At 43.6% G+C, this 26978-nt stretch overlaps 1 protein-coding gene across 2 annotated transcripts; it reads right to left on the minus strand.

The window, feature by feature from the left end:
• Positions 1 to 4053: 4053 nt before the first annotated feature.
• On the minus strand, positions 4054 to 20185 carry Vezf1 (vascular endothelial zinc finger 1). Of its 2 annotated transcripts, none has more exons than XM_038327295.2 (6): positions 20025 to 20185; positions 15057 to 15751; positions 14294 to 14357; positions 12544 to 12727; positions 10342 to 10500; positions 4054 to 7369 (listed from the first exon to the last, which is right to left on the minus strand). In XM_038327295.2, exons 1-6 carry the CDS (start codon positions 20055 to 20057, stop codon positions 6942 to 6944), a joined length of 1563 nt encoding a protein of 520 aa, XP_038183223.1. In that variant the 5' UTR covers positions 20058 to 20185; the 3' UTR covers positions 4054 to 6941. The 2 variants fall into 2 exon arrangements, with proteins under 2 accessions (XP_038183223.1, XP_038183222.1); XM_038327294.2 differs by having other exon boundaries at positions 12544 to 12745.
• Between the last annotated feature and the right edge of the window lie 6793 nt (positions 20186 to 26978).

The raw sequence follows: 26978 nt of genomic DNA on the forward strand, positions 1-26978 counted from the left end.
GGTAATCACTCTGTTCTTTGTGTCATGGTAAAGCAGTCTTTTGCTCTCCTTTCCCTCCTTTTGGATTGGGGTATATGAGCTTATGGAAAAGAAATGTGGGCAAATTCAGTATTCACTGGATTGCCCTCCGGGGTCTACTCTGTGTCTCTGTTCCTTTTTTTCATATCTCTGTTCCTCCTATCTAATATTTCTAATCCACATGCTCCACCCTGAAACATAAGAACCCCTTCGAGGAAGGACCCCGACAGATATCGCCCCCAACATGGGGCCTCAACTCTAACCACCCCCTCACAATGCTTATTAATTGTGGGAAAGAGAGAAAGAGAGACAGAAACAGAGAGACAGAGAAGAGAGAACTAGGAAGTACTCTATTAGAATTAATGTCAGCTCTGTGGGTCAGAGGGACAGCTTGTGCTTTCAGATGTGATACCCCGGGGACATTGCCATGAAGCATTCCAGGTAACAGTGAAAAATGTCATGAGGAAATGTCAAGCAAACACAAAATGAGGAACTTTCAAATAAAAGAAAAAGGATAAGGCAGGAGTATCTTTTTAAAAAAGTATTTACATGTATTGGTATTGAGTCTGCATATATGCCTGTGTATGACATGCATGCCGGATTTCCATTAACATCAGAGGAAGGCATTGGATTTCCTGGAACTAAAGTTAGAGGCAGTTGCGAGCTGCCAAGTGGGTGCTGGGAATTGAACCTGGGTCCTATGGAAGAGCAGCCAGCATTCTTAATCACTGAACATCACAACAGCCCCATGGGGGTCTGGACTTTGTACCTTGTAAAATGTCAGCTATATAAGATACAACGTGTGGCGTAAAGAAGGGATATTGATTATTCATATCTTTGCTGTAATCAACCTGCAAAAAGCAACTTCCGGGGAGGGCTTCTTTCGGCTTCTAGTTCACCTGGTAAGGTGACAAGTAGAACACTAACTACAGACCTAGGCCAGTTTTATCTAATCAAATATAAAATGCTTAGCACAAGGCGTGATACAGAGCATGGGACCTCGAACTCAAAGATTTTATGTGGATGGGTGTTTTGCACGGATGTTTGTTTGCCTACTGCCCTTGCTGTTCCTTACCACTGTCCTTCTGGAACCGGTGGTACAGACAGTGGTTAAGTGCCACACGAGTTCTGGGTATCGGACCCATGTTCTCTGGAGAAACCTCCAGAGTTCTTAACTGCTGAGCCATCTCTCCATCACCTAGAACCTCAAATCCCCATCTTCACCTAGCTTTGCTTTTGTTTGGGCCGTGCTGGGCATCAAACCAGATACGTCGTTCACGTAGTGGGCAAGTGCTCTCTGCACTGAACTACACTGCCAGTCCTCTCCCTTTTATCACGATTTGGGCGGGACTGTTATCCAATCTCATCTCAGGAATGAGAAAAGCGGGTGGAAGACACGTAGTATAAGCTACCAGTTGGAGACAGCTTGAGATGTGGTGGGAGGGCTTCAGGCTAGAATCCCGAGAGAACCAAGAGGCCAGGAAACAGGCCCGTGTCTGTCTAGGTATAGAGCATCTTCCTTGGGGAGGTATTCCATTTCCCCTTACTGCATCCCCTGGAAGGACCGGACTACAGCATTCCTGAGTAATCCCACCCTCCCGAACATCAGTCTTTTTTGGGGGGGGGGGAGGGGGAGAGAAGCCGCATAGCCTTCTAAACCAGTGGTTCTCAACCTGTGGGTAGGGACCCCTTTGGCAAACTTCAATCTCCAAAAAGATTTACATTATGATTCATAACAGTAGGGAAATTACAGTTATGACGTAGAAACGAAAATAATTTTATGGTTGGAAGGTCACCACAACACAAGGAACTGTATTAAAGGGTCGCAGCATAGGAAGGTTGAGCAACCACGGTTCTAAACCCTCTTACTCCTGAGGCCGGTCCACCCCCTCCTAGGATGTCCTGGACACACTATGCAAGGCAAATGCGGCGTTGCCATGGCTGCAGCAGGCCAGGTTTAGCGTTCTCCGCCTGCACCTTTGGCTTAATCTACTTTGCGGGTCTCTCAGCGGCTTCCAGACCTCTCTCTCTCTCTCTCTCTCTCTCTCTCTCTTTCTCTCTCTCTCTCTCTCTCTCTCTCTCTCCCTAGAACTGGATCCCAGGGCTGTGGGGGAGGGGCACCAGGCCAACAAACATCTCTGAGGAGGGTCAACCCCGCCCAGCCTGAAACATCGCTGAGCTAGGATTGGCTGAGGTCTCCTGGGCCCTGATTGGTTGGGTTTATCCTCTTGCTCATTCACAGATTACTGGCTACTGTGTCTACCGAAGCTTGTGTGTAGAAGGCTGCCTCGCTTCTACTCTTGGCGCGGCCGTTTGTACTCATTCCGCGCAGACAGGCAAAATTCGATTCCAGCTAGCTTCTCTAAGGATGGCTGGCTGAGTCAGTCTGTGTATCTTCTACCCATATCCTTTGAGAGCAAGCCAGGGAACCGGCCTGTGGGGAAGGGGTGGAGGAATAAATTTTGCAACCCAGGGAAGACTAAAATCTGTCCTGGAAAGTTATCTGCTGGGTTAACCTTTCACCCCTTTGCCAGCACCAGCTTTTGTATCATCTATTCTAACGTCATACCTCCTTGCCTAGGATCATACCATACCATATGTCATGAATACTTTTCCTTTCCGTTTATTTATTTTTAAAATGTGTTGCCGGAAGTTTTCAGAGGATGACTCTCTGTGAACATGGCACCATCCTGTGAGCTGGGGTCCTCAACTGAATAAAGGGAGGAAGGAGAATGCCAGACGGGTCCTATTGCTTCTCTTCTGCTGGTTGGTTTGTAGACAAGCAGCCATGACAGACTGTGCTCCTCTGATAGTCCCCTGTGCTATCCTGATTGTGCCAATTGAGGTGGAAAGACCCACCTACTTTGAGGGGCCCCATTCTCTTTTTGAAAGTTTTAAAAAAAATTCCACCAGGCCGTGGTGGTGCACGCCTTTAATCCCAGTACTTGGGAGGCAGTGGCAGGCAGATATCTGTGAGTTCGAGGCCAGCAAAGCAAGTGCCAGCACAGGCTACAAAGCTACAAAGAGAAACCCTGTCTCAAACAAAAAAGGTTTTTTATTATTTTTTTAAATTTTTTATTTAAAAAATTTAATTATTTTTAATTATGTGTATGTGCGTTTGTGTGTTTGCACATGTGTACAGGTCAAAAGTCAGAGGTGTTGGATCCTCTTGAGCTGGAGTTCTAGGCAGTTGTGAGCTTCCAGATGCAGGTGCTGGGAATCAAACTTGGGTCCTGTGGAACAGCAGTAGGTGTTCCACTTCCCAAGCTCAGGCAGCATTCAGACCTGAGCAGTCAGCACCTACCAGAGCCATTCCAGAGGTGCTGAGGTTTACATCTCCACATGGGTGCAAATGGGATTCTTTCAGGCTATAAACACCTTAGAAAAAGAAGGGGACAGAATACTGGGCCAGACCCCGAAATGATCAGACCTTCTGTCCAGTGGTCCTTGAGGATATCAAAGTGAAAAACCTCTACCCCTCTATATCTTGAACTCAAGTTTCTCCACAGGACCAAATTGCAAGGTCCCTGAAGAACAAAAACAGATACATGGGGCTGGATCAACTAACAACTTGGTGAAATAAAACTTCCCTATTCCCAGGATAAAAACATCACAAGTAACATGATTCCTCTAGTTGTATTCAGAATCAATAAAGAGACTAAAGCAATTATCACGGAAATCTGGAGGCACCCAAAACTTTTCCATTAAACAAAGTGTCAGAATCTTGATTTGCTGCTTAGTGATATTGTCATTTGGGTGCTTGTCACATCTGCCTTAACCACCTCCCTGGAGGCTTTACATGACAACTGATGTCGATCTAGCCTTGCCTGGCTTTTTGTCTGTCCTTAGTGGGACTGTGTGGAGGGCTGAGTACCCTTCTGTAGTCCGGTGCCTTTCTTCTCGCCCTTCTCTATGGCAACCCTCCCTTTCCAGCCCAGTGACAGGCATGCACACCCGAGGAAGTAGTACTTCAGTCATTTTTCTACCATCACAGTGAACTGATGAAGCTTCTGCGGTATTAAGCAATCCATCATAACAGTTGTGACTTGTTAACTTTAATTTGTCAAAATAAATCTGCAGTATTTTGCATGTTAGTAATACAGTGCTGGTATTGACAGGTAAAATCATCATCTGCGTACATAGAAACCTTCATTTAGGAGCACACCTTAGGAGGAAATGAATACACAGTAAAAGGTAAACGCAGGCCAAGCAGCGAGTGCTAGAGCAAGCATAACAGGCTGGATGTCAGATTTGAGGATTATCTAATACAACCGTTTAGCTGCCAATCTGATAAAGGGGAAGCTCTCCACCAGGTTACAACCAGGAGGGAAAACATACTCTGCCTTTTTGTAGAGTGGTGGCCGTCGGTGCCTTCAACACATGGTTGAATCAGTTCATCAGCATCACCGCTCAGTTTCAGTTCCAGGACACAGGAGGATCTTACCACACAACCTGTTTGCGCCCCTTTGCAATGGCCTACCCTCACCCCATCCTGCCATCAACTCTCTCCCTCCCCAAAGAAGACACAACGTGACTTTATTATTGCAGACAAGCTTCTTAAGTGAATAGAGTATGCATACAAAATAGCATTTTATCTGAAGTCATACATGAAGTCTCACTCCTGTTTACAATGAATTGATAAAACAATCATTTCTAGTATATATCTTTTCTTCCCCCGTAAGAACTAATACTCTCAGGGTCTTATGACCACGCTGTAGCCTGGGGGAAGGACCCATACCTGCCCACTTTGAGGACTGCTCCTTGGACCACTGTGGAGGAAGCCTGGGCTGTCTATGAAGAATCACGACTGCCACCAGAACAGAGATGGCAGGGCCCAGCAGACAGAGCACATGCCAGGAAACGAGGGCTTCCTCCACACGTGACCACTCCTCTTCCAGGTCTCAACAGTGCCATTCCTGGGCCTTCCCCACATGAGCCCTTCTAGTAGCTCACACATAATGATCTACATATTAAAAACAAACAACCTCCAACTGTGGGTAAGAACTGCTGTAACAAAGCCATAGCTACATATTTTTCTCTACATTTTGTTTATTGAGACAAACTAATTAAAAGGCACAAACATAGGGCATGTTTACATGGACATTATAACAAACATATACATTAAAAGTGTAGGAATGTGTTGCCTTCCTGCTAAACAGAAAGTTCCTAAGCTTTATATATACAAAAGTTGTACAATTTAATGTCCTAAAGTACAAAAGATCATTTATAAAATTATTTTACACTAGGTACTATTTATTTTAATTTTTTTTACTATGTAGTTCATCCCCCTAGAACTGTTTTGTATAATGACACACAGATACCTGTCCCTGATGTAGAAAGTCTGTCTCAGATGCAGGGTATATTGATGTTTGTACTGACACAGTGGGGTATAAACGGAAGTCATCTGGTGTGAGTCCTGCAAGCATTCTGCAGGGTTAACAACTCATTTCCATTTCTCTTAACTGCAAAATTAAAAATGAAAAAGACCCAAAACATATTGCAATGTAAAAAAAAAAACCAACAATTACAGCATCTTGGTTTGAATGAACTCTTCTTTAACCCAATGCTTTAAAAACACGACGTGTGGCATGATGGCGTAAAGAGTATCTGTTTCCCTAGCTTTTGGTTTCTACCGTATGTACAGGGATAAAGCATCCGGCTAAGAAACAAAAGCACATGTCTCAACGTGCACAATCATTGCTGGGTTTCCACGGAGCATGCAGACAGCTGCCTCCCTGAAAACTCCAGAAAGCAGATACAAGTGTTTTCTTAAAAGAAAAAAAAAGTGATGTCCATATTTACAAAGTTGAACAAATCTGCACAATACTTGATTAGACAGAGGAGGGAGAAAAGATACACTCTGCTTGTTCTGAAGGGGCATCCTACCTAGTTAGTGGTTAGAATAAAAACTGTATACAATTTAATATAAGACATAAACTCTAGTGAGCGTCTAACACATCTGTGCCTGTTGTAACATCAACAGGTGCTGATTGGGAGAGAGAGGGGCCTATCACATCCCAGTGCCTCCAATGTCTTCCAATTTAAAGCAATAGATTTAAACTATTCCAAAGTCCTCCTTGCTCCTGAACAGGAACCACTGGCCTGCGTTTGGAGCCTGCCTGTGTGCGCAACTGACTTCTCCTAGGTCAGCTGCAGCCTTCTCATCAAAGCACAATTTGTTTTTGTTTTTTTTAAAAGTTTTTGTTGCTTTTTTTTTAAAAAGTCAACTACAATGCTATATTCCATCAGGATTAATATGCTGAGCAATATTTACATCTCCAAATATCAGGTCACAATCCCTATTATATGTTGAAGTTAGAATGATAAATTATCATATGCTTTGCATATCAGAGCTGGTATCACCTTTCCCATAGGGAATGCTGCCTGAAATTAACATATTCCCAAAGGTAAAATGCATATTCTCTGAAATGCATTTTATTATGACAATGCATCTATTTACTCATACAAACAAAAAACACAGACAATTCTACACTAGCTCTCAGTCTGTGGGTTTAGAACTTCAGGTTAAAACCACCCACCTTGTACAGAGGGAAAAGCTCTGCTAGTGTTTACAATAAAATGATTTAATAATAATTAAAAACAAATAATGCTTTTTTTTCCTTTTGAAATGGGTTTTATGATTGGTTTTAATTCTGGCATTTCACCTTGCCAGCTACTATCCTGTTTAAGCAATGGGGTCAGCTAAAAGGGGTTTTGATTAAACTAATGTGGTCCAGTGATAAGTTGCACATATACCCTACTTTGAATAACCCCAGCCAAATTGGAGCAAAATGCTACTACACTCTTATTAACTAACTTAATAAAACCTCCCAATTTCATAGTCTGCTTTTTGCTTTAATCAACTAAAATTAAGTTGCTGGTAAATATTTACTTTAACCCATATTCTGACTTTATAATACTGTTTACCAAGGTGGTGATGTAGGCAAAGCTTGGGGCAAGAAAGGCATGCTTTCTACAGGCCTCATTGCTATATTGAGGGGAGCAGCTAATGTCATAGGTGTGGGCAGGTTCATCGGCGATGTGATGGTAACAGGGTGTGCTATATTCACCGGGGCAGTTACAGGGGTGGGGAGGTTGACTGGGGTAGTGAGTGTTAATGGAGAGGTCATGGATAATGGACTGGTTATAGTTACAGGATGCCCAATGTTCATCGGGCTGGTTATATTAACTGCACTTGAAACATTTACTGGACTTCTCATGCTCATTGCAGCTGCCACTGTGACTGGGTTTGACATAGTCCCAGACGACACAGAGGAGGTTATATTGAATGGAGTAGTGAGAGTCACAGGTGTCGTAGCAGCCGTGGAGGTTTGGCACAGGTTGGCAGCTTCTAAAATGAGAAGACAAAAGGGACTTTAGACTCTCATACCTATAAGCAAAATTCAGCTTCTGAATTAACTTCTCTTAATTAAAAAGAACATTTAATAAACCAAATTACAGTTTCTACCAAGTGATCAAATACGAAGAGAGGATCTTCTGAGCATAGTCCTGGGGCAGGAATCCCACTGTATGAATCTCTTCTCTGATGCCTCCGAAGACTTGGGCAACTTGTTCAGTCCTGAACTTCTGATTTCAGTTCAGATTTACTACCTACCTCGGAGATGTTGAGAGGACCAGTGACTTCTGCATGGTGCTCTGGGGAGCAGAGGCACTGAGTAAGCTAAGTGTCCTCACTGCCTTCATGCCTTCTGAGTTCTACAGCCTTTCCTGGGACAGTCAATCACGAGCAGGCCGACAGGAAAGACTTGTCTACACTGTGCCACCAGTGAGTTCTCAAAAGGCACACTAACTAGCAAAGAGGTGTGTGTACTCACACACACAAATGCTAAATGGCTTCTTTGATGTGAAGCCACATTCCGCTGAGGCTTTAAAAATGGGTGAAGAATGATAAACATTATTTCAGTGTCTGTCTGAGTCAGAGGAGTTAACTAATGTTGTAGTTCATAATGTTTCTTTTCTTTTCCAGATGGAGGTCTATGTACCCTTGGCTGTCCTGGAACTGGTTATGTAGCCCAAGCTGGCCTCAGAGATCTTCTGTCTGCCTCTACCTCCACAGTGCTGGGTGGGACTAAAGGCATGCACCATGATGCCTGGCTTAAAAAGCTTCTTCTGCTAAGGAAAAGCTACTACTCAGTAGTTGTGTTCTCCGTTCCTTCTCCCCCTACTCCCTCTCTTCTCTAATGCTGACAGAATCACCCACTCCATGCCCAGTAGCATCTAACAGCACACAGTCCACACACTCGGGCAAGGAAATCCTGTGGCATGTTAGGGAAATCCAGTCCTTTTTATTCAGCAGTGCCCAAACAGATCCCTGGGGCTGGAGAGCTGGCTCAGCAGTTAAAAGCACATGTTGCTCTTATAGACAGCCTGGGTTTAATTACCAGCACCTACACAGTGGCTCAAAAACAATCTGTAACTCCACTTCCAGGGGACCTGAAGCCCTATTCTGGCTTCTGCAGGCACCAGGCATGCATGTGGCACACATACATACAATCAGGCAGAACATTTATACACATAAATAATATTAATTAGAAAAAAAAAGAAAAAAGATCCCTGGCAGATGACATCCTACTTCACCCACTCAAGAAAACTCAGCACCACCTATCAAGACGCCATAAATTGGCAGTAAGGAGAGAGAACTGTGACACCCACTCAAGTCTACAGCCAGAGGAGCCTGCATAGGGTCCACAGAGGGGTCGAACCGCTTCAGGCCAGTCAGCCATCCTTTGAATGGTCTGACCTTACCTGGCGTGCTCTGCACTACATACCAGGAGCTGCCAAACAAGAATGATGATGAAAACCATCTAGGGAGGTTCTTTTTATTTTTTTAATAGATTGCTGGGATATTCAATTGTGAAATGGAGATAGAACCTGGGAAATCTATAAAGTTAAAAAGCTTCCTCAATGATAATCTGATTTTCATCCAGGTTTGGGAATTTGAAATTTATCCAGGTCTAATATTTAAAGAACATTTCTGGCTGGGTGTGGATCTCTGGGTTTGGGGCCAGTCTGGTTTACATAGGGACATCTCGGGCAGTTAGGGCTACATAGTGAGACCCTGTCTCAAAAAAATTAAAACACACAAACAGTGACACTTTAAAATCAAGTTTAGATTTTCATGAGGTTCTCAATATAGCCGTCTCCTCTTTCCCAAAATGTAATGTTTACTAACAGAGAGAGACTCCAGCTACAAATGGGAACACAATAGCATTTTGTTTAATGAAGGTCAGAAGATGAGTTAAACAATCAATCTTATTATGCAAAGCAAACTGAAGTACAACAGGGAACACGAATGCAGAAAGTGAGGCTGGGAGAAGGCCCGTCACCTCCTGGGTGACAGTATCACTGCTGACGTCCTGTCCTGTGCTCTGCGCAAAGGAAGGCGTTTCTGTCTCCTGTGCTACTTTCTTGCCTCCCTCCCCTACAGTCTTCATTTCACTCTAGAGGATTAAACCTTTGGTACTGGACATAGACGGCAAGTGCTGACCACTGGGCTATGCCCTGGTTCTCAAGTATCCTTCTACTACGACTTCAAATACTTTTATTCCTTCTTTAGTGAAAATATCCTTCACAATATTCCTTCAACTACTACATAATTATCATCATCTAAACTTCTATAACAAAGTCCTCAACAGCAGAGGAGCAGATAGGTTAAGATAGATAAAGCAGATAAAAGGTGAGACCAAGAGCCAAGAGAAAAGATAGCAAGACAGTAAGGTCTGAATCATGCACCAAATAATCAACACAGGACCAGTCCTGAGAAACAGGAAATCAGCAATGAGAACATGAACTCACACAAGGATAGCTCATCTACCTCAAAGTGGTACTATTTTAGAAATTAAGAAAAGAGCCCATTGAGTGATGATGGTGAACACCTTTAATCCCAGTACTTGGAGGCAGAGGCAGGTGGATCTCTGTGAGTCTGAGGTCATCCTGGTCTACTTAGAGAATTCCAGGACACAGGGACACAGAGAGACCCTATCTTAAAACAAAACAAAAAGGAACCCTTAACACAAGGACGCTGACATAAAAAGGAACTATAAGCATACCAACCTTGACTGCATATGTAACAAAAAGTAAATCCAGAGAAAGAACAAGGCAGGAAGCGCTGTGGGCTTTCATTTCCCAGTAACAAAACCCTAAACGGAAGCCCTGTTGCCAATAATTAGATTATACCAAACACTGTCCATAAGCAGCACTGTGAAGCTACACTCCTCCACTGCTGTGCTCCACTTCCGTCACCTGGAGTACTAATCAAACACTCCTTGAGCCACACGCAGAGCACCGGAAGCCCCTTCTTACCTTTCTTTCTTGCTTTGACAGCTTCTTCCCACAATCTCAGTGTCTCTACCTGCTTCCCTGGCCAGCTCGTCACATGTTGTTGTTGTTGTTGCTGCTGCTGCTGCTGTTGTTGCTGTTGTTGCTGCTGCTTTTGATTGCTGGTCTCTTCACTCATGCATGCTATTCCAAAGACAAACCACAAACATTGTGTTTACCTTGAAAGAGTGCAACCATGTTTTCAAACCCGAACCTAGGAGCTAGAGATATAATAAGTCAGCTGCCACAGTGCCTGGCTAACATGCAGGAAGAAGACCTGATTTCATTCTCAGCATAAGACCCTATCAAAAACAAAAGCAAAGAAATCCAAGCCGGAAGTGTTGCTGCACACCTTTAATCTCAGTATTCAGGAGGCAGAGGCAGGTGGATCTCCACGTGGATCAACCAGTCTGGTGGTCTACACTGTGAGTTCTAAAAGCCAAGACTACATAGTGAGAACTTATTTCAGAAACAAGCAAGCAAATAATCCCACCCAAACACAGATGTTTTGACTCCTTGTGCCTTTATGGCTACTGTCATTTAACTAATAGCTCCTTATGTAGTGAATCTTTTTTCCTGCCTGTGTCTATACTGAATAAAACAAATAAATTTGCTAAAAGTCAGGAAATGAGGAGCAGCAAGATAGCTCAGCAAGTAAAGGCACCTGGCACCAAGCCTGATGTTCTGAGCTGAATCCCCAGAACCTGTGTGGTGGAAGGAGAGAACCAGTTCTCCAAAGTTTTCCTCCGACCTCCACACTTGCACTGTGATACATGTGCACACACACTAAAGAAATAAAACATCATTTTAAATAATCCGTAGAACTAGAGAAAACTAATATAAAAAAGAAAATTTTGCTATATTAAAAAGGAATTATCTTTGAAAAAGGAAGTTGAATAATGTTAGTTAGCATGGGTTCAATATTTAATAAACTATCAAATAGATTTGTTTAACCACAGAGACATATTTTAAAGTAAATTTTTAAAAAGTATAGCAAGCTAGATAATGAACCCGATATACTCACAAAAATGCAAAAGTAGATGGGATTAAAACACATTAAGCTAGTCAGGTATGAGGCACATACCTTTAATACTAGTATTTGGGAGGCAGAGGAAGGCAGATCTCTGAGTTCCAAGTCAGTCAAGGCTACAAGAGTATAAGAAAACAAAACAAAAAACATATTAAGCTGGGCAGTGGTAGCGCATGCCTTTAATTCCAGCACTTGGGAGGAAGAGGCAGGTGGATCTTGTAAGTTCGAGGCCAGCCTAGTCTAGGACAGGCTCCAAATCTACAGAGAAACCCTGTCTCGAAAAAACAAACAAACAAACAAACAAACAAACAAAAAACCCACATATTAAACTTTCCCACTCACTGAAGCCATTCATAATCATTTATTTAGAGAATCTGACATTTCTGTTGCATGAAATATATATGTAATAAGATACAGAATTATGAAAATAGCATTTCTGTGGTTAAGGAAATTTTTTAAACAAAAGTTACGTATTAAGTATTAAATTTTATCTTCAACTCTGAATTTAATCCTGCTCTGTGTGTGTGTGTGTGTGTGTGTGTGTGTGTGTGTGAGTGAAAAGGTCTCACATAGCCAAACTGTCTCTGTTGGTGATGTGAGCCTTGAACTCCTGACTCTCCTGGTCCCATCTCCCAAGTGCTAGGATTACAACTATATTCAACCAGTTTATTATTATCATATTACTTTGAGACAGGGTCACAGGCTAGCCTCAAATGTACTTTATAGCCAACTCTGATCTTGAACTTCTGATACTCCTGCTTCTAGCTCCCATGCTCCAGGAATACAGGTGTGAACCACGACACCTAGCTGCTGCAATTCCAAGCACCAGAGCTCTTATTCAAACTTCAAACAAAACAATGAAAATAGCTGGGATGAAATTCTGCTCTGTGGGTATAATTAGCAGTAGACAAGTATAGGACTAGAAGCGAATGAATGGAGAGTGTAACAATGCTGTTTGCATACATGGTTTAAAACACAGTTCCAACACCAACACGCTCTCTCCATTGATGCCTGCTTGCCTATTCTGGTGATGGGAGGAAACAAGATGAACATTAATACAGTCCCATGAGCATAGTCAAAATATCTTTGATATATTGAAAAAAAGAAGCCTACATTTCATCAATATGAAAAGCGAAACAGTCTGAAACATCACGTACTTTTGCTGATGCCTTGTTTACACGTATTACAGTTGATACTTTGGCTCTGCCCATGTGTCTTTAAGTGGCTGGTGATGTATGCTGCACTCAAGAGCTTCCCACAGATGTTACATGATACTTTGCCTTCGTGGCGCACCATGTGTGTCCGTAGTCTGTCTTTGGTGGCAAAGGCAGCAGTGCACGTCTGCATGAGGGAGGAAAACTTTTTTTAAATATAGACTATCCTGTTCAACTCATTTTAAAGTGCGTATATTCTGCACATTACCCCTACCCACATCAGCAAGCTTGGCTGAACTAGTCTAATTTTCATCGCATGTGTTACTGAGAATCACCGATCATACTAAAACAGCTGGTGATTTTAGATGCTTCTATTTTGGAGGAAGAAAATACATCAACACAGAGTAGTGAAAAGATATGAGGTTCACATTGAGTTAAACCTAGATTTAGGGCTGGGCAGAGGGCTCAGTGATAGAGTAACTGCCTCATGGGTTCAATTCCCAACACTGCAAGAGCAAAGCCAAACAAGACAAAAAACAAAAAACAAAAAACAAAAAAAAAAAAAAAAAAACAAAAGCCTGGATTTAAACTGAGTTTCACAAATCACTAAACAGTGTAATGCTGAACAAGACAGTTAATCTGTCTGGTGTCTCTATGGAACAGGGACAACACCTATCACAGAATTCCTGGCAGACGAAGAGCTTGATTCACAGAGTAGTATTCAGTGAATGACACTATCGTCCTTCCTTCAATTAGATTGTTCTTAGAATTCAAGTCATTTACTTAATAAAATCAGTCATTAATAAACAACCGAAAGGAGCACTAAAGAACTTCCAACAACAAATTAGGATTAGAAATGCCTAAAACAGTCATTTGAGTGGGCAAAATTCTTAACTTTTTCATTATCACAATTTACACCTAATAAAAATCACTGATCTGAATACATCCTCCAATTTGGTAAAAGCAAACAACCATCTAGTAAATAATAACACTTATTCCAATGATAACAGAAAATGCACTGTAAAATTTTCCCTTCTCCAGGCTGGAGAACAGTGGCTGCTCTTGCAGAGGAACCAGGCTTAGTTCCCAGTACTCACATGGTGGCTCATAAGTACCTGTAACTCCAGTTCCAGAAGATCCAACAACCTCTTTTGCCTTGCTTGGGCACCAAGCATGTACATGGTGCACATACATACATGCAGGCAGACACTCATATACACAGCATAAAAAATAACAAAAGGGGCTGGAGAGATGACCTGGAAGTAAAGAGCACTGACTGCTCTTGTAGAGGCCAAGTTCAGTTTCCAGCACCCACGTAGTGGGTCACAACCTTCTGTGACTCCAGTTCCGGGAAATTTGATGCCTTCTTCTGACCTACTTAGGCTCCTGCATGCATATTGTAAACATATATATATATATATATATTCAAGTATACACACATACACATAAAGTAAGTACTTTTTTAATTACAAAAAATTTTACCCTCTTACACCAAAAAATGTCATTGTCCAAGGAAAGGGAAACACAGTTACACAAAAATAATATTTAAATTTAAAAACGATCTTAATATATAATATATATACATATATATGTGTATATATACTATCTTAATATTATAAAACTAGAATTCCAGTGAACCACATTCACGTCAATCTGTGACTTGACTGTTCAAGAACCACAGATTTGAGTGGCTCTGGCTTTCTGGACAATGTGCACCAGGTGCTACGCTAAGGTAAGTCATTTTAACTCTTACTTGGCATTTGAAGGGTCTTTCTGTTGAATGCACGTGTTTTACATGACAGCTTAGGTGGTCAGGCCTGTAAAAGAGTTTCAAACGGAAGACGTAATGGAACACGCGGAGAAAACGCCGCTTATGTGACACTGTGCCTGGCAAACTACAGTGGAGCATCCTGCAGAAAGCAAGGATCACCAACTCCTCCACCCTCAGCGCAAATCTCCTCACCTCTCACATCACAAACCCAAATCTTAGTCCTTTACCTGCTCTTCTTCTAGTCAACATCAGATCATACTAAAGTTCTGATTCCTTACAACACAAACACTCAATACCAGGAATAACTACCACTGTGCTAACTCTAAGAGCTTTTTTCATTTTTTTTTAAGTGAAAAAGTACACATATAAAAATGGGGCTAGGGAGTGGGAGAAAAGCCTCTTAAAAGTTGCATTAAGAGTATGCAAAGTCTCTGTGATTTGCAGTGATCCTCATATCGGGTTCTCCAACTGAACTAAAAACTGGAAAACTTTGGAAGTGTTAAGAACCTTATGCCAAATAAAGGCCTGGGTCTACCGAAGCCCCCCTTAGGTGACCTGACAGGTTAACCGCTATGCTCCGCTAGTCAGTCACACCAAACCAGAGCTAGACCGAAAGACAGGCTTCTTCACCAACTGCCCCTTAGAATGCAGACCTGCTCATATAACTTTTCACATTAACCTAGATCACAGACACAAACTGGCTCTGACTGATGCCATAATGAAAAAGCAATGCAAAATGCAGTACCTTGAGAAGCCTTTCCCACAAACACTGCAAGTATAGGGTTTGGTGATGCCTCCTTCATGAGACCTCACATGGTAAGTCATCCGGTCCTTCCTCTTGAAGCGCTGATTACAAATAGGACACTCAAAGGGCTTTTCGTCCGAATGGGAAAGCTTGTGCCGATTGAGGTGGTACACATCCCGGAAGGCCTTCCCACACATCTCGCAGGCATGGTTCTTCTTGACGGGCTTACTGGGTTTCTTGACAGACTGGGGCACAGGCATTGCTGTGGTGCTGGCACTGCTACTGGGGTTGGTGCCCGAGGAAGATGTAGTGACTGTTGATAAGATGCCTGCAATAGTTGAAACCAACGAAGTTCGGCTGCTGTCTCCAGCGATGGTGGAGATAAGGGGAACCACTGTGGTGGGAGTTTTCTTTGCCCGAGACACCAGCTTGATCCCTGTGTGGCAGGACTGATGGCGCCTCAGGTGATAGCTGTCCCTGAATGCTTTACTGCAGTAAGTGCACACAAATGAAGTTTTGGGTTTTTCTTTTTTAATCCCAATGGCATCCTTTAATGTTTCTGGTGCAGCCTGAGGTTTCTGAGTTATTGGTATTGGAAGCAACGGTTTCTGATCAGGGGGTTCCACAGCAGAACTCAGGAGGGGCAGCAAGCTGTTCTGTGCTGCCTGCTGTTGGTGATGGGAGGCTTCATGGGCCTAAAACCAAACATTTACACTTGAGAAACTGAGCCTCTCAGAGTGACCGTAACCATTCAACATGCTCCAGACAAGAGAGCGCAGAAGCCACAGTCCTGGAGCCACAGAGCTGCAGCGACCACCTGCTCTCAAGAGCTCTGGGCACAAAACACTGAAAATCACTGCTGGTCAAAATGTTTGCATCTACACTGCTGACAGCAATCATACTTTCAAACAGCTGACTAAAGTACACACTATCCTGGCTCATGAGAGACATTAGTCGATGAAATCAGTGCGCATTTGACTGCCAATACTGAAACCAATCTTAAATAACTTGTCAAAAAAAGAGTACATGCCAGATTTAAGTATTTAACAGTACCTTAGATTGTGGCAATATACAAACCCTGTATATATATGATCAAGAAGATCATCTACTTGTCTGTTACTAAGGGCATAAAAAGCACCAAGTCTCTCGTTCTCTATCAGAAGAAAACTAGTGACTGAGAAAGGGCCTGCTAAGCAATGAAAGGAATGTAGCTCTGTGAATACACACGCTAGCTGTTAAGTTCACCTATAAAGCTCATCACTTAATTCTACTGAAAGATGTGGCTGACATGAAAGCTGCCATTCGTCACTGGGAAGGCACCTGTGAAGGTGGCAAACACCTGGCATCTGCTTCTCAGACCAGGACGCCTCTACTAGAGTTTCGTCCTTTACCAACACTAGCAAAAGAGAAAGCAAACTGCAACCACACTCAAGTGCACCCTCCTCCAGAAGCAGGCTGCGATACAGTACTAGATACATGCTTCTCTACTTTAGAACCTTAGCTGGACCACGGTTTGGAAATTTTAGAAAACGATGGAAAAAGTTCTTGAAATAGCTCTTCCTAATATGTTGCTCTTTACCAACTTTATTTTTTAAATTTTTGACAGAGAGCCCAAGCCCCTATGCTTGAGTTTTGTAATTCTAAAAGGATCAAGCTAAGAGTTCCAAATATTTTAATCATATAACATCCTAGGAAGAGCCCATCCCATCATCATAGACATGTGACAGTTTTCTTACCCTTCATACTCTGTAGTCACGTGGTTACCTAAGTTATTAAAGACATAGACAACGAAACAACACCCAAGGAAGCTAGCAGAGCTTCTCCTCTGCCGTCAAGAGCACCCATTTCTCACTTTCCACTTAACTGCAGGTCAGCAGCTGGGCCTGGAACCACTCTTCCCAAAGATTAGGAGGTGTGGTATCCAAAGGTAGCAGTCTGAATTTAACAATCTTAACTTAAAATGTCCTTCAGGCTTTGCAATAACACTTAGAAATTGCAGTTACTAATGTGTCTTCTTCCAGATTCAATGCCCATACCGAATTACAGACCACTTTTCAACTAACGTGTGCAGCTTTTAACTTGGAGCCTACCTACCCAGGTGTACTTATAGAATTTGGTTTCTAACCTTACTCTTTTTTGAGCTAAGTAGGATACCCAAGTTTCCATACTGAATACAAACAGGTAAGAGCTGAAACTCGCTCAAGATATACAATTTCAAAGGCTAACATATCACACGCCATGGAATGCAAATCTTCTGGACCAAGTTCAAACTTATAACATTTTGAGCCATTTTTCAATTCTAAACAACCATCAGAAGGATGGAGCACTAAAAGAAATGACTGTCATTTTACCAATCCAGATGTTTGTGCTATACAAATTCTCTCTACGGCACTGCTGATGCTCACACTCACGAGGGTCACACCAGGTCCCCGGTCCTTGAGTAGAATGCTGTAGAACTACGGGAAGAATCCTAGGAGCCCAGCACGTCTCCATAAAGCTGGCTAAGAAGGTAATTTTCCTCAACTTGTTTTCTGAGGAAAGGAGTTAAATAAAAACCACGGTCTGCCTTCAACGAAGTGATTTACTTCTGAAATATAAGTTCTCAGTAGGCTTTTATTTGACTAGCATCATCACATCAAAGTTATCTTCTAACTCAAGTGCACAGCTCCAGCCCTGCCCAAGCTTTCCTTTTTTCTGGGGCTGGCAAAAAACAAAACTGAAATGTTATTTCATCACCCAGGGTGGTAGGATGTAGAACCATGAAATCTCCATTGCCAGAGGGTAAGAGATCTTGTACTGAAACAAATTAGCACGGGTGAGTCATATCTTGAATGTCCTGTTAGAAGAATCATCCATCAAATATTTTAAGAGCTTCACTTTCACTTTCCACCATGTTCTCTGGAAAGCAAGCAGGTTATTAAATTTTGTTTAAAGATACAAATTCAACAGGATGCTCCAAGAAACAGAGTTGAATTCTCTATTTCTCCAGTGAGAAACTGAAAACTGGCACTGAATGTCTGTTTGTATCTTTCCACAGGAGAGACTGAAGGTCTCTTTCCTCATTGTCCTCAACTCTAAATTACAGCTTTCCCAACAACTTTCACAGCACACACTGCGCGCCCAGGATCAAATATGAGCTTTCACATTTCCTCGTCGGGTGGAAAACAATTAATAGGTTGGCATTAGCTTTATCCAGGAAAAAAATAGTTAAAATGGCTTTTTAAAGTATGGAATCTTTCAACTAGCTTCCCAAAGATGAACTGTGGGCTTCTCCTTTACATAAAGAACTCGATTTGCTCGCTCTCCGTTAAGTTCACGGATACTCGGTGTAATAGTGTTTAAACCACTTCTATGGCTCAGTCCTTTATTGTAAAATGACCATCTGGAAGCTTCTTCTAAAGAAGGCGTTTGCCGGCTTTGCACCAACCCCGCCAGCTAGTTTTGTATTTCTTTGCCAATACATTCTTAAGTTATCACTTTATTAACAAGCTCATCAAAGCAACCAACACTAGATCAGAATGATAGTGTGGGAAGTTCATGCGTTCCAAAATCTTAAGAATTCCCGATTTTAGTAAGTCCATTTATTTCACTAATTACTTAAAATCAAAATGCCCATACTTGAAAATATGTCTTAATAAGACAAGCCAGGTTACACAATAGGTCATTTTGCGTTCTCCAGTTCCCTATATAACTCCACCGGAATGGGACCAGACGCTGAGAGGATAATCTTCTGAAGATTCTGCTTTTCCAAAGGGCTCAAAGCGCCCAAGCTACGCGTTTGGAATTTCACGAAGTATTCGTAGGAAAATAACTCAAAAGGCAGGCGCGAAGGACACACTTTAAAAACGACGAGCTTCCTAACCTTCGGGTCTGAAGTTTCTACGTGAGCTCATCTCTACTGCTCATCAATGTATTTGCAAACAGAAACGAAGCAGGGAAAGAAAGTTCTAAACTGGGGTCCTGCATTAAAGTGGTAGGGGAAAGGTATGGCTACAGTATCCGCTATAGTACCTTTGAAGTTTCTAGCAAAAAAAAAAAAAAAAAAAAAAACAAAGCGAAGATCCACACGCCACGAGTGACTCATCTGGGGGCTTTGTAAGCGGACTTTGCGCTCGCACTCCGCTTCCCGTCGCCCACTGGGTCCGAGCGAACGTTCGAGCGAGCGGGACGCGAGCGAGCGAGCGAACGAGCGAGCCGCGCTCCCAGAAGGTCGGGCCTGCAGGAGTCCCGGCCCCCGCCGCTCCCCGCCCCCGCCCGGCCCCGCCAGCCCGGGGATTCCCCAAGCTCAATGGGACGGCAGGAGAGCTGGACAGAGGCGAGGGGACCAGCTGCCAGGACTCAGCTAGGACTCGGACTAGGAATGGAAAAAAGTTTGCGGAGGGGAACCACGCTCGCAACACCCCCGGTCGGGTATACCCGAGGGGGCGGCGAGAAGGGGGAGTGGCGGCCAAGCCAGAGATACCCGCTATTCGCGGGATGTGGGAGGAGGGTCAGAAAGTCAACACATAAGCACACACACAAAAAGAGCGGTGACGCGAAAGCGCGAGCGAAAGATGGATGGGGACTCGGAGCAGGACCGGGGAACCCCCTCGTTGCGCCGCGCGGCCGGGTCCGGCGCGCAGTGGCCGAGCGGCCCGCGCTACCCAGCGGCCCGGCGCCCTCCTTTCTCTGGGCCGCGGGGTGGTGACAGCGACCGGCCTCCTCCCTTCCCCTTCGGGGCGGGAGGGAAGGGTGTGTGTATGCGTGTGTGCTTGGGGGGGCCCGGGTTCACCCCGAGGCCTGCTTCTCCCCCGCACCCCGTCAGGCCGCCTCCTTTCACCTCAGCGGCCGGGCTCCGCGGGAGCGGGCGGGCGGAAAAACAAAGGGGGATTAAGGCCGGGCCGGAGAGCGGAGCCGGGAGGGGAGGAGCGCCCGCCCGAGCCCGGCCCGGCCCCCCTGGCCCCCCGGCCCCCCCGGGGCCCCCAGTACCTGGAACAGGAACGCGGTCCAGTTGGCCTCCATGGCTGCGGCGGCCGACCCCCCTCCTCCCCACTCCCCCCGCTCGGGGAGCCTCCTCAGCCGGAGGAGGCGACAACAAAGCGGCGGCGGCGGCGGCGGCAGCGGCAGCGGCGGCTCCTCAACATGGCAGCGCCGAGCGCGGCCACTTCCGGTAACCTCCGGGACGCACCACCGCGGCGGCGAGCGCGGGCGGGGGGGGGGAGCCCCGGCCCGGCCGCCGCCGCCCCCAGCCGCTCCGACCCCCTCCGGGCGTCCCCGCTGCCGGCGCGCCGCCGAGGAGCTCAGCCAGTGCCCGCGGGCGGTGGGGTCAGGGCGCCCGCGCGGGGGCTGGGGTGGGGCCGGGGGCGGGGATGGGGCGCGGCGTCCCCCCCCGCGGGGGTGTGTGATGCTGCGGTCCGTGGCTCAGGCAGCTGGAACAGGGGGAGCTCAGGAGAGAAGATGGAGGACGCCAGGGTCTGGCACTGGCCCGCTGGGCACAGCTGGGCTGCCTTGCGTGACTCTGATTCGGTGCCCAGCGGCGTGGCGTCCTCATCATACCCTCAGCAGCACTCAGAGCCCCGGTCGGTCACCTGGCTCTTCAGTCGGCCAAGCCCATCACAGCTTCCACCTATGAACTAAGGGGACGTAGGATTTCAGTGTCCCTACCCTCTGGGATTTTCATTCCTGGCCAACTAAGCCCTCTCAGCACTCTTGTATAACGCCATCGCCCTTTGCGTGGCCTTCCAATTTGAGCAGGGAATTCCACTAGGATCCAGTCTTAGATCCTCCTAGTGTGGAGGGAAACACTTCCCACGCGTTCAGATGTCATTACTGGGTTATTCTTGGGTGAAGGACTGTGCTTCCCCATCCTTCCCTTTCAGGAAATTATATTAAAAAAAAAAAAAAAAAAGACCCTCTCCCGCCAGGGTTAAAAACAATAACAACAAATGAGAACAAGTATAGAGAAAATTATTTTAGTCTTTTAGTACATTTTCACCCCTTCCTCCTCCCGAAAGATGTCAGACTTCTGGTTGGACAGCGTCAGATGTCACTAAGGTGACCCCAGCCTGTTTGCAGTTCCAGTCTTCTGTGTAGGAGTCAGCCACTGATAATGGTTGGAATCTGTAGATCATAAGCCCGTATGAAGTCTTGAATGTTTTCTATCCTTTCCTCACATAGAGGTAGCTACTGTGAATATCAGAGACAAGCTATTATTAAACATATGTCTCGAGTCCAAGAAATCCGTGGTGGGGAAATGAGGGGGCAGGCTCCTCTATGGTATTTTTATAAACTGGCTTTTAAAAATTCCTCAGATGGGTACATTATTTCAGGACATCAACATATTTCAAACTGACTCTTATCCCCTCCAGACACTTCTAATGAAAGACACATCTTCAGCTTCCCCCAACATATCCGATCCAAGTAGCATAATCTTCAGTTTCCCCCAACATATCCGATCCAAGTAGCATAGTTGCAGAACTCTGAGATCAGAAACTTTAGAGGTACAGTAACTTGATCTATTTTTTTCCACCCATTAAACAAGCAAATATATTGCTCTCCCCCACTCTTCCATCAGTCACCAGAATAAAGGGGCTGGGAAATGATGGTCTGGTTCCCCATTAGATACTGCCTGGAGGCCTTGGGTATGAACGAGAGTCCAGCAGTCTGGATGGATCAGTAGCAGTAACCACCAGAGAACTGGTCAGCCTAAGACAGGAGGGGACAGAGAATGAGTTTCTGAAACAACCCTCAGCTAAGCTACTATATGTTCCCTGCATCTATCAGTCTCTCTTGATGTTTCAGATAAGTTTACATATACATGTAAACTAAGAACTAAGATGCAAACCCAAGGAGAAAGATAAAATATGTTCTAGGTCTGACCCTGGACATAGTATGTCCTTGCATTTTCATTCAGTATATACTAGTCTCTGCTTCTTCCCTGCCTTAGAAGATTCATTCAAGGTCTCTGTAAATTTGCTTTCCTGCTTCTTGTGTATAGCTGCTTCTCTTTAGCTGCTCTTTCAAACTGTGAGCAAATGAAGTTTCCGGATTACAAAACCATTATAATGCCAATACTGTGTGATCTAGAAACCCCTTCCCCAGCAGTTTCTTAGTGCCTTTCAATTGGGGTTTCCCCATGAACAGGAAGTAGTGGTCAAGTGAAAACAGTTAAGTTCTCAAACAGAAGAGCTAGATTTTAGGGGGAAATGGCTAATTCATCTCTATCCATACAATAGAACCAGAATTCCTGATTGTTCTTCAAAATCTTGCCTAAAAAGGAAATTAACCATCTTTTTAAAATGTTCAAGTTTTATTTGTAATCATAGGGTGTGCATGTGGAAAGCAGATTCCCAAGGTCAGGAGAGGGGGTTGAATTCCCTGGAGCAGAGTTACAAGCAGTTGTGAGCTGCTATGTGATGCTGGAACTGAACCCAGGTCCTCTGCAAGAGCAGTATACACTCTTAATCATTGAGCCATCTCTCCAATTTAATGAAAATTGAAATATTAGATATTTTACCTAAGGAAAACCACCTCGAAGTTTGGAACATGTACTCAAAAACAACCAGATTCAACTGTTTTATAGGAATATAATCAAACCAACTAAGATCAAGGACTCCATCCTTAAAAAGGGCATTTCTACCTTTAGGAGAATTATCTTTAACCATAAACAAAATGAGTGCCTCTTCAGAGGCCTGTTTCTACAGAATTTACATTGATGTTCAGTCAGTCAAGATTACAAATGTCTGCATTCAGCATATTTACCTCAATTATTAAAATCAACTTTCAATAATTTTAATCACTGAATTGATAAATGGTTTCTAAGCAAAAAATTATATATGCACACACACACATCCACTCCAAACAAGTCAGGTTCCAAATTTACTCTGTTCAGATTCTCCATTCACCTTGGGCTATATAACCCGTCACCCACCCAGATGTAAACAGTGAGGACAGAATACCTATCCCACAAGGGCAAACTAAACGAAAATGTTGTATAAAATTCCTTTTTTGTTTGTTTTTCAGGATGCTTACTTCTGTGTAACAGTTCTGGCTGTCCTGAAACTCACTCTGTACACCAGGCTGGCCTTGAACTCAAACTCACTGAGATCCACCTGCCTCTGCCTCCCAAGTGCTGGGACTAAAGGCGTGTGACACCACTGCCTAGCTATGTAAAATTCTTAGAATACTGCTAAAATATAACAGGTATTAGGTATTTTTACTGGTTCAGTGGTAAAATTTGGGTCTGAAAACTTAGCATGCAGACCCTGAGCCAATTAATCAGTCTTCTCACTCTCTCTAAAAGAGGCAGGTTTTCTCTCATCATCTCATCCCAAGAACCCTAAAGTAGATCGCCAAAAGACTAATGACAAATGACAAAGATGTCTATTAAGCTCTGTTTTTCCAGACTCAGAACCCGACAAGTAGAAAGCAATTCTTCTGCTCTAAACCATCTGTCCCCAAGTAAGATTGCTTAAAAGAAAAAAGAAACAGTTAAAAGAAATCTCAGGCTTGGAGTGGTGGTGCATGACTTTGATCCCAGAACAGGAGGTAGAGGCAGGCAGAACTCTGTGAGTTAAGTCCAGTCTGGTCTATATAGCAAGTTCCAGAACAGTCAGAGCTAGAGACCTTGTCTCAAAAAAACACACAAAAACAAACAAACAAACAAATAAATAGCTGAGCGGTGGTGGTATACACCTTTAATCCCAGCACTCGTGCGGCAGAGGCAGGTGGATCTCTGTGAGTTCGAGGTCAGCCTGGTCTACAGAGCAAGTTCCAGGACAGTCAAGGTTGTTACACAGAGAAACTGTCCCGAAAAACACAACAAAAATAAAAACACCTAAAAATACTTAAAATCGGCAAGCTAACATCCTAAATGTGCGTGCATGTACACACATACACACACACAATGATAACCAGAATTGACTAGAATGGTGGCACAGGACAATTTCTGTACTTGGGAGGCTGAGGAAAGAGGACTGTAGAGTGTTGAGACTAATCTGGGCTACAGAGTGAGTATAGGTCAGTCAAAGCTACTTAGCAAGCAAAAATTCTGAGGGGCAGAATAAAGGGCTATAGTAATAGGAAAAAGTACTGGCTATAAAGAATTGTTACTTCTCAACATCACCATCAGTACAACCAGGGAAGAAGGCATACCTCTACCAGAAAAAAGCGAAGGCTTGCCTGGAAGGGCAGAAGTACTCTCCTCTCCTTCTACTGGATAACCACTTTAGCATGTCATTGCTAGTTGTGTTTTAACTGGCAACAAGAAGAGGGAAACAATAAAGATTCCTTTATTCCTGAATACCTCTAAGTTTCTTGACAGCTGGAAAAGTCACAGGGAACAAATCTACTCATTATTTCTAGTAGAGTCCAGCTGGTACTCTTTAATCAAGAGAACTTGATTAAAACACTCTTTTTTTTTTTTTTTTTTTTTTTTTTTGTTTTTCGAGACAGGGTTTCTCTGTGGCTTTGGAGCCTGTCCTGGAACTAGCTCTTGTAGACCAGGCTGGTCTCGAACTCACAGAGATCCGCCTACCTCTGCCTCCCGAGTGCTGGGATTAAAAAAAAACACTCTTATTTTTACAAAAGGTCATGACCTAACACTTCAAAAAGAATCTAAGGTCATAAAAACAATTTATCACCTTAACTTTTTTTGACTCTGTCAAAAATCAGTAATATATCTATCAGTTTCATCCATAAAGCATTTATGTCAAAATGTTAACTTCCATTTGTGACAGAAGATCTTATTAATAAGGGCTGGAGATATAATACCATGGTAAAGCACTTTGCCTAGCATGTGGTAAGTCCTACATTTAAGCCTCAGTAAGCAAAAAGGAATACTGAATAAAGCGTAAGTAAATAGCATAGGCCACAGAAGAAACGAAACTAGCACAGGTCAAAAATATACTAAGAAATTTGATACATCTGGAAAACACACAGGCACCACCAACATTTCTCTTTGAACACCTGTTCCTCACTACCCTTAGATGCCCCAGGTCCCTAGAGCAGTGGATAGCTTAACAGATCTACAAATGTAGTGGGCCTGACTAACTCACAAAGCTTAGCCTCAGTTCTATCATCAAAGCCTTTATAAAGTTGCTGATTTAGAGACAAATCCTTCTCAGTGACTATTGCCTCTACACCAAATATATTAAAAATTAAGCAGAATTCATCAGCATGGTGCCATCAATCTAAGTCGTATGTAAAACTTCAACTAATTATAGTTCCTCTCCGAAAGTTCCTATAAAAAGTGAACAAAGTCAATTGGGCAGTGGTGGCACACGCCTTTAATCTCAGCAACTGGGAGGCAGAGGCAGGTGGATCTCTCTAAGTTCGAGGCCAGTCTGGTCTACAGAGTGAGTTCAGAGACAGGCTCCAAAGCTACAGACAAACCCTGCCTCAAAAAAAAAAAAAAAACAGAAACTTTTTCAGCTTCTCTTCTATTGGACTAGTTTGATTTTCAGTCTGCAGAGGTGGGTTGCCCCTCAATTTCTGGTAGTGAAAAGAACAGGGACATCAGGAAACCAGTGTTGAGGACTTATGCAGCAAGTTCTCCGGGTTAAGAAGTGAAAAGCAAACATCACAAGAATAGCCAGATTAGGGTCTAGAAAAGCTGTTTTGGTCTAGAACATAAGCCAACTGGGGGCAACAGAAGACCAGGTAACCTAAGATTTGGCTCAGCTTCCAGAAGTGGGAATTGACTCTTAAGGATGTTTCTTGACCTTGAGGCTCTGAAGATAACCATAAGCTACTACATTTGGTTATCCAGTCCAGACATCAATGACATGAAAGGGCAGGTGAATCAGTTCTCTCTACACAGGCACACAAGCTGTACTTAGCATTTACTCTTTAAAATTGTAAATATACCTGCACTGTCCACTCAGTTCTTAGTTTTCATGTACATTGGCAGCAGGCTCTGCTCAGTCTGAAGAAATTTTAGGAAGGCAGAATAGCATTCGACTCAGTGAACTAGTACAGTGGTACAGAGGGGGAAGGCTAGCTATTTCTTTGATGTACCTGTAGTCTCAGCTATACAAGACTGACTCAACTGACAGAAGTTAACTAGCTGTCTACTACTTTCCAGACCTGATCCTGCTCGGCTGTTGTTTTACTACTCTATGTAACATTCACCCCTTATCTTCCAGCTGTTTCCTACTCCTCTAAACTTCCTCTTTCTTCCCACCTCTCCTTTCACTTTCATCATTCATTCATAACTGAAAGCTCAGGGAACAGATGGTAGTAAACCAAGGCAGTGCAAATGCTTCGTGTGCATTAAGTATAAAGTCTACTGGTAGGTTTGTAATACACATTATTTCTGGTTTTGGTACTTTAGATAGGAATGTCACAATGTTCCACATATGAAAAATATTTTAGATCAATTTATGCTGGGTGGTGGTGGCGCATGCCTATAGTCTCAGCACTCGGGAGGCAGAGACAGGTGGATTTCTGTGAGTTCAAGACCAGTCTGGTCTACAAGAGCTAGTTCCAGGACAAGCTCGAAGTTAGAGAAACCCTGTCTCGAAAAACAAACAAACAACAAAAAAAAACCAACCAAACAAAAAAAGACCAATTTATTAAGCGACATATAATCTGAGATGAAAAACACCCCTTACTGATACTTATGTTAGAACTGGTAACTTACTCTTAGAGCAATTTGTCTAAGGCCATCTACATAGGTACCCTTAAAAAAACTAATGCTAACAGCTGAGGAAGCCCCCACATATGTTCAATACATTATTCTATTTTGATGAGACAGTTACTCTGACCACTTAAGAAAACTATATGAAAGCTGGGAGGCAGAGGCAGAAAAAGGCAGATCTCTGAATTTAAGTCCAATCTGGTCTACATAGTGAGTTCCAGGACAGCCAGGACTATATAATGGATCTGCTCTCAAAAAACAAACAAAAGTTATATGGCAGAAGGTTGAGTTAGTACCATTGAGTA

This window comes from Arvicola amphibius, chromosome 4, assembly GCF_903992535.2.
Source record: "Arvicola amphibius chromosome 4, mArvAmp1.2, whole genome shotgun sequence".
In the NCBI taxonomy this organism is placed as follows: Eukaryota; Metazoa; Chordata; class Mammalia; order Rodentia; family Cricetidae; genus Arvicola; species Arvicola amphibius.